At 39.2% G+C, this 8,945-nt stretch overlaps 1 protein-coding gene across 1 annotated transcript; it reads right to left on the reverse strand.

Annotated features, from left to right (window-relative positions):
• Positions 1–7,745: 7,745 nt before the first annotated feature.
• On the reverse strand, positions 7,746–8,690 carry LOC133261017 (olfactory receptor 51V1-like). The gene has a single exon (XM_061439617.1). It carries the CDS (start codon positions 8,685–8,687, stop codon positions 7,746–7,748), a length of 942 nt encoding a protein of 313 aa, XP_061295601.1. The 5' UTR covers positions 8,688–8,690.
• Positions 8,691–8,945: the final 255 nt, after the last annotated feature.

An 8,945-nucleotide genomic window follows, 5' to 3' on the forward strand; every position in this document is an offset into this window, starting at 1 on the left:
TTTCATACCGTTCTTGGGGTTCTCAAGGCAAGACTACTGAAGTGGTTTGCCATTCCCATCTCCAATGGGCTACATTTTATCAGAACTCTCCACCAGGACCCATCTGTCTTGGATGGTCCTACATGGCATGGTTCACAGTTTCATTGATTTAGACAAGGCTGTGGTCCATGTGGTCAATTTGATTAGTTTTCTGTGACTGTGGTTTTCATTTGGTCTGCCCTCTGAGAGATAAGGATAAGAGGCTTATGGAAGCTTCCTGATGGGAGAGACTGTATATGGGGGAAACTGGCTCTTGATCTGATGGGTGGGGCCATAATTGGTAAATAGTTAATTGAATTTTGTGTATTGTTTGCAGTCAAGATGGAGAAGATCTATATAGTCAGCAAAAACAAGACCGGGAGCTGATTGTAGCTCAGATCATGACTCCTTATTACAAACTTCAGACTTAAATTGAAGAAAGTAGGTAAAACCACTGGGCCATTCAGGTATGACCTAAATCAAATCCCTTATGACTATACAGTGGAAGTGACAAATAGATTCAAGGGAAGATATGATAGACATAATGCCTGAAGAACTATGGATGGATGTTCGAGACATTGTACAGGAGGTAATGATCAAGATTATCCCCCAGAAAAAGAAAAGCAAAAGGCAAAATGTTTGTCTGAGGAGGCCTTACAAATAGCTGAGAAAAGAAGAGTAGCTAAAAGCAAAGGAGAAAAGGAAAGATATACCCATCTGAATACAGAGTTCCAAAGAATAGCAAAGAGGGATAAGAAAACCTTCCTCAGGAGTCAATGCAAAGAAATAGAGGAAAACAACAGAATGGGAAAGACTAGCGATATCAAGAAAATTAAAGATACCAAGGGAACATTTCATGCAAAGATTGATGCAATAAAGGACAGAAATGGTAGAGACCTAACATAAGTAGAAGATATTAAGAAGAGGTGGCAAGGGTACACAGAACTATACAAAAAAGATCTTCACAACCCACATAATGATGATGGTGTGATCACTCCCCCAGAGCCAGACATCCTGGAATGTGAAGTCAAGTGGGCCTTAGGAAGCATCTTATGAACAAAGCTAGTGGAGGTGATGGAATTCCAGTTGAGCTATCCTAAAAGATGATGCTGTGAAAGTGTTGCACTCATTATGCCAGCAAATTTGGAAAACTCAGCAGTGGCCACATGACTGGAAAAGGTCAGTTTTCATTCCAATCCCAAAGAAAGGAAATGCCAAAAATGCTCAAACTACTGCACAGTTGAACTCATCTCATACACTAGCAAAGTAATGCTCAAAATTCTTCAAGCTAGGCTTCAATGATATGTGAACCATGAACTTCCAAATGTTCAAGCTGTATTTAGAAAAGGCAGAAGAGCCAGAGATCACAATGCCAACATCTGTTGGATCATCAAAACAGTAAGAGAGCTCCAGAAAAACAGCTGCTTTATCGACTGTACTAAAGCCTTTGATTGTGTGGATCACAACAAACTGTGGAAAATTCTTCAAGAGATTGGAATACTAGACCACTTTACCTGCCTCTAAGAAATCTGTATGCAGGTCAAGAAACAACAGTTAGAAATGGACATGGACGCCAGTCCAGGTTCGATGCATGATACTGGATGCTTGGGGCTGGTGCACTGGGATGACCCAGAGGGATGGTATGGGGAGGGATGAAGGAGGTGGGTTCAGGATGGGGAACGCATGTATACCTGTGGTGGATTCATGTTGATATATGGCAAAACCAATACAATATTGTAAAGTTAAAAAATAAAATTAAATTAGAAAAAAAAAAAAAAAGAAATGGACATGGAACAGCAGACTGATTCCAAATCAGGAAAGGAGTACATCAAGGCTGTATATTGTCACCCTGCTTACTTAACTTATATGTAGAGTTCAGTTAAGTTCAGTTACTCAGTTGTGTCTGACTCTTTGTGACCCCAAGGGCTGCAGCACACCAGGCTTCCCTGTCCATCACCAACTTCAGGAGTTTACTCAAACTCATGTCCATTACGTTGGTGATGCCATCCAACCATCTCATTCTCTGTCATCCCCTTCTCCTCTCACTTTTAATTTTTCCCAGCATCAGGGCCTTTTCAAATAAATCAGTTCTTCACATCAGATGGCCAAAATACTGGAGTTTCAGTTTCAACATCAGTTCTTCCAATGAATATTCAGGACTGATTTCTTTTAGGATAGACTGGTTGGATCTCCTTGCAGTCCAAGGGACTCTCAAGAGTTAAATATGCAAAGTATATCATATAAGTTAAACATGAAGAGCACATGATGCGAAATGCCAGGCTAGATGAAGCATAAGCTGGAATTAAGTTTGTCAGGAGAAATATCAATAATCTCAGATATGCAGATAACACCACTCTTATGGCAGAAAGTGAAGAACTAAAGAACATCTTGATGAAAGCGAACGAGGAGAGTGAAAAGTTGGCTTAAAACTCAACATTCAGAAACCTAAGATCATGGCATCCTGTCCCATCACTTCATGGGAAATAGATGGTGATACAATAGAAATAGTGGCAGATTTCATTTTCTCGGGCTCCAAAATCACTGAAGATGATGACGGCAACCATGAAATTTAAAGACACTTGCTTGCTCCTTGGAAGAAAAGCTATGACAAACCTGGGCAACATATTATAAAGCAGAGACGTTACCTTGCCAACAAAGATCCATCTAGTCAAAGCTATGGTTTTCCCAGTATTCATGTATGGATGTGATATTTGGACTGTAAAGAAAGCTGTGTTACAAAGTATTGATGCTTTTGAACTGCGGTGTTGGAGAAGACTCTTGGGTGTCCCTAGGATTGCCAGGAGATCCTACCAGTTAATCCTAAAGGGAATCAGTCCTGAATATTCATTGGAAGGACTAATGCTGAAGCTGAAACTCCAATATTTTGGCCTGCTGATGTGACGACCTGACTCATTGGAAAAGACTCTAATGTTGGGAAAGATTGAAGGTGGGAGGAGAAGGGGACAACAGAGGATGAGATGGTTGGATGGCATCACCTACTCTATGGACATGAGTTTGAGCAAGCTCCGGGAGTTAGTAATGGTCAGTGAACCCTGGAGTGCTGCAGAGGTCACAAAGAGTCGGACACGACTGAGTGACTGAATTGAACAGAGTTTCAGTGTAGGATGATGAAAAAGTTCTGGAGCTAAGTTGTGCTTATGGTTACATAAAAAATGTCATTATTCTAATGACACTGAACTGTATATTTAAAAATAGCTAAAATTATAAGTTTTGTCTTATGGATTTTTACCATCACACACAAAAAAATCTTTATCACATACCTTATTAAACTGAAAACAAGGAAACCCTATGGATTCCAAATCAAAATAATTTCAATTTAGACATTCCAAAATGGAGATTCTAATAGGCTGAATAATGACCCACTAAAGATGTTTAAGGCAGAGGAACCAGAGACCAAACTGCCAACATCCGCTGGATCTTCAAAAAAGCAAAAGAATTCCAGAAAAACATCTATTTTTGCTTTATTGACTATGCCAAAGCCTTTGACTGTGTGGATCACAATAAACTGTGGAAAATTCTGAAAGAGATGGGAATACCAGACCACCTGACCTGCCTCTTGAGAAATTTGTATGCAGGTCAGGAAGCAACAGTTAGAACTGGACATGGAACAACAGACTGATTCCAAATAGGAAAAGGAGTATGTCAAGGCTGTATATTGTCACCCTGTTTATTTAACTTATATGCAGAGTACATCATGAGAAACACTGGACTGGAAGAAGCACAAGCTGGAATCAAGATTGTTGGGAGAAATATCAATAACCTCAGATATACAGATAAAACCACCCTTAAGGCAGAAAGTGAAGAGGAACTCAAAAGCCTCTTGATGAAGGTGAATGAAGAGAGTGAAAAAGTTGGCTTAAAACTCAACATTCAGAAAATGAAGATCATGGCATCTGGTCCCATCACTTCATGGGAAATAGATGGGGAAACAGTGGAAACAGTGTCAGACTTTATTTTGGGGGCTCCAAAATCACTGCAGATGGTGACTGCAGCCATGATGCAGTCATTATTATTTATTATTATTAAAAGACACTTACTCTTTGGAAGAAAAGTTATGACCAACGTAGATAGCATATTCAAGAGCAGAGACATTACTTTGCCAACAAAGGTTCGTCTAGTCAAGGCTATGGTTTTTCCATTGGTCATGTATGGACGCGAGAGTTGGACTGTGAAGAAAGCTGAGCGCCGAAGAATTGATGCTTTTGAACTGTGGTGTTAGAGAAGACTCTTGAGAGTCCCTTGGACTGCAAGGAGATCCAACCAGTCCATTTGAAGGAGATCGTCCCTGGGATTTCTTTGGAAGGAATGATGCTAAAGTTGAAACTCCAGTACCTTGGCCACCTTATGCAAAGAATTGACTCACTGGAAAAGACTCGGATGCTGGGAGGGATTGGGGGCAGGAGGAGAAGGGGATGACAGAGGATGAGATGGCTGGATGGCATCACTGACTCAATGGATGTGAGTCTTAGTGAACTCCAGGAGTTGGTGATGGACAGGGAGGCCTGGCATGCTGCCATTCATGGGGTCACAAAGAGTCGGACACAACTGAGCAACTGAACTGAACTGAAAGATGTTTATGTCCTAATCTCTAGAACCTGTGAATACATCAGTTTACATATTGAAAGGGAATTTGCAAATGTGATTAAGTTAAGCATCTTAACATATAGAGAAGTTTATGCATTATCCAGATGAGATTAATAGTGAAACTTTTGAAGGTCAAAATCAGAGAAGGTAATGAGTCAACAGAAGCAGAATCATATTGGGAATACAATCTAAGGAATGTAGACAGTCTCTGAAAGCTGAAAATAGGCAAAGAAACAGATTCCTACTTAGACTCTTTAGCAGAACAGATACCTGGTAACCTATTTTAAACTTCTAACTTCCAAATCAGTAAGGTAATAAATCTATGCTTCAGCCCAACAGATTTGCAGTAGTTTGTTACAGTGATACTAGAAAACTAATACAGAAATATATTACAATCAGTTGAAGAAGCAGTTGCTGTTTTCAAAACAGGGCAAGATTAATCCTGTAAAAATTATTATATTGATGACCTATGGAGAAATAAATGGCAACCCACTCTAGTATTCTTGTCTGGAGAATCCCACAGACAAAGGAGCCTGGCAGGCCACAGTCCATGGGGTTGCAAGAGTCGGACACAACTTAGCAACTAAACCACCACCACTTTGAATTTGATGACTTAAATCCTGGTAGCAGTCTGTCTGTGGGTGTAATATCAACATAGGACCATCAGTGAAGTGGGCATTTTCAGAGATCTTGGTAACTGGATTCTAAAGCACTGGAAACATAGAAATGAATCAGAAATGTCTTCTAGAGGAAACGGCTAGAGGTTGCAGAAGGATGAAAGAAACATGTAGAATATTTTTGCATAATGTTAAAGATGCAATTTGAAAAAAATAAATAATTCAAATAATATATTCAATGTTGTTATATAATGGGACTAGAAATCCTTATGGACTCATGGTGCTATGATTTTACTGACTCAAATTCTCTCTGCAATGGGATGATATTTAGGGTTTGCTTGGCAGATGATGAAAGCATTATTTAGCATAGTCCTTATCTAGAATGGAAAAAAATAATACATTCATTGAAAAGAAGTTAGCCAATTATTTGTCTATGTAGATAAAAATTGCAACCGTGTATTCCACTGCTCATATGAATTGAAAGATAATTCCATATGTGTCAAAATGGAGACTATTCTGGATAAGCCCATACCAACTTAGTGCAAATATAAAGCTCATTTTCTTCCTAGAAATACAGAAAAACATGGAAAGAAATATGTAACATTGCCAGTAGATTTATTCAGAATTCATTTATTCATTTGTTTTTTAAATAAAACTTGTATTGACAGTACCCGCTGACTCATGGCTAACTGTAGTATTGAGGATGATGTGTGGCGGAACCAATACAATATTGTAAAGTAAAAAAAAAAAAAAAAAAAAAAAGGAGAAAACTCAATCTCTTAAAAAATAAAATAAAATATAAGATAATCACTAAAAATGATGAATTCATCAAATCAACATGATGTACATTTTAAATATCTTAAAATGCAATGCCATACAGAAATCGTAATGGTAGCTAGCTGGAAGCATCTTTTCAGCAAAGGAACTCAGCTCAGTGACCTACAATGACCTTGAGGGGTGAGACAGAGGCTTAAGATGGAGGGATATATGTATACTTATAACTGATTCATGTTGTTGAATAGCACAAACCAACACAACATTGAAAAGCAGTTATCTTCCAATAAAATTTTTAAATAATTTTTTTTAATTTCAAAAATAAAACCACTTACTAACTTTCATAAAGAAAGCTGAGTGCTGAAGAATTAATGCTTTTGAACTGTGGTGTTGGAGAAGACTCTTGAGAGTCCCTTGGACTGCAAGGAGATCCAACCAGTCCATCCTAAAGGAAATCAGTCCTGAATATTCATTGGAAGGACTGATGTTGAAGCTGAAACGCCAATACTTTGGCCACATGATGTGAAGAGCTGACTCATTTGAAAAGACCCTGATGCTAGCAAAGTTTCAAGACAGGAGGAGAAGGCAATGACAGAGGACAAGATGGTTGGATGACATCACTGACTCAATGGACATGAGTTTGAGTAAACTCCAGGAGTTGGTGATGGACAGGGAAGCCTGGCATGCTGCAGTCCATGGGGCCACAAAGAGTCAGACACGACTAAGTGACTGAACTGAACTGAACCAGCTTTCAAAAAAATATTTAGTAAAAATGTAGAATGAAGTGTATTCATGCAATAATGTCATCTTAAGAGCATAGAGATAGATTAAGAAGACAATCTTTGCAATAGAGAAATTATCAATTTTCTTGTCAAAATTCCTTCAATAGACTTCCATAAGGTCACTAATGGGGAAAAATAACTAGATAAAAGGGAAGGTTCTGCATCAGTTTCAGATGATATTTACATCACCACTAGAAATGAGGGAAACCCAATTTTACTGCATCATATGTTTTGACATGCTGCTGCTGCTAAGTCACTTCAGCTGTGTCCGACTCTGTGTGACCCTATAGATGGCAGCCCACCAGGCTCCGCTGTCCCTGGGATTCTCCAGACAAGAGCACTGGAGTGGGTTGCCATTTCCTTCTCCAAAGCATGAAAGTGAAAGTGAAGTCGTTCAGTCGTGTCCGACTCTTAGCGACCCCGTGGACTGCAACCCACCAGGCACCTCTGTCCATGGGATTTTCCAGGCAAGAGTATTGCAGTGGGTTGCCATTGCCTTCTCTGGTTTTGACATGAACATTACATAAAAGTCTAAACCATAGATGTATTTTCAAAATTTTAGTTAATTAGAAATAGGTCTAGATGATTAACATATTGATGAATTTGAGGTAACACAATTTTTATATGATAATCATGCTTAAAGAATATGTCCATAAAATGTAGAGACATTCATTGTCATGTTTATAAGAACTATGATTACTCTACAGCAAATTTCAGAAGACTGTCATGGAATGTAGATTAGAAAAACTCAATTCTCACTTTTATGATTAGCAAGACATGTAAGTTCTTTATATTCAAGCCCTCATAAAAGAACAAAAAGTTATAGAAAATAATACTCAAAGTGTAAATGGTTGCACAAATAGGAACTAGCATATTGTGTTGTCATTATAGTATTCTTACATCAGTAAGAGTAAAGAGTTGTAAAACTCAGTAAAAACAAAGAGTTGTACTACATTTTCAGAGAAAACCACTTCTTCATCCTGCTTCGAATCTGTTGGGTCTTTACACTATAGATTATTGGATTCATCATGGGAGGAAAGAGAATATAGATGTTGCCCATAAGGACATGAACCAAAGGTGAGAGATGCTTTCCAAAGCGGTGTACCATAGTGAGACCAATGATGGGAATGTAGAAAACCAGAACTGCACAGAGGTGGGAGACACAGGTCTCCAGAGCCTTGAGCCTCTCTTTTCGAGATGCAATTGCCAGCACTGTATGCAAGATGAAAACATAGGAGATGAGAATAAGGACAGCATCCAACAACAAGGTACAAACCACCAGAGCCAGGGCATAGAAGCTATTGAAGCGAATGTCAGAGCAGGCCAGCCGGAGTAGATCCTGGTGCAGGCAGAAGGAATGAGAGAGAATGTGGGGTCTGCAGTAAGGAAAGAACTTCAAACGGATGATGACAGGAAGAATAGACAAAGAGCTTCTTGTCAAAATGATCACCATGAAGTAAATGATCCTGCTATTAGTCAGAATGGATGTATATCTCAGAGGATTGCAAATTGCTATAAAGCGATCAAAAGCCATGGCAAGAAGGACTCCAGACTCCATGAAAGATAGTCCATGAACAAAATAAGTCTGCGAAACACAGGCATCTAGACCAATCTCCTGGCTGAGCCCCCACATAGTCCCCAGCACAGTGTATACTGTGGACAACCCCATGAACAGGTCAGTGAGGGCCAGCATGGCCAGGAAGTAGAACACGGGCTCATGCAGGCTCGGCTCAGTATGAACCACATGCAGCACCAGGCAGTTTCCCAGGAAAACCACAGCATAGATCAAAGAAAAAGGAACTGAAAACCAGGGATAGTATTGTTCTAGGCCAGGGAACCCCGTGAGAATGAATATCGAAGAGTTGATATTGGAAGCAGAAGAAGCAGACATGAATATTTGAAAAATAATTTCCAAGTTAAAATAAATATTTATTCACATTTTTGTTTAAACTGTCTGCTGCCTATAAGAATAGTCAGATATAACACAGCCTCTTGGATTATCACCCAGGGAAAGCTGATTGTAGAATCCCAGGAAGTGTCAACTCTGTATTAGAAGTTACAGCACAAGATGACTTCATAGGGAACCTCCTTGGTATTAGTCTCAGAAGTTAGAGAAGATAATCAAGATCCTGATGATTTTAGGCAGAGT

This window comes from Bos javanicus, chromosome 15, assembly GCF_032452875.1.
Source record: "Bos javanicus breed banteng chromosome 15, ARS-OSU_banteng_1.0, whole genome shotgun sequence".
In the NCBI taxonomy this organism is placed as follows: Eukaryota; Metazoa; Chordata; class Mammalia; order Artiodactyla; family Bovidae; genus Bos; species Bos javanicus.

Coding starts and splice junctions, on each gene's coding strand:
- LOC133261017 (XM_061439617.1), bottom strand. CDS start 8,687: ATGTCTGCTTCTTCTGCTTCCAATATCAACTCTTCGATATTCATTCTC.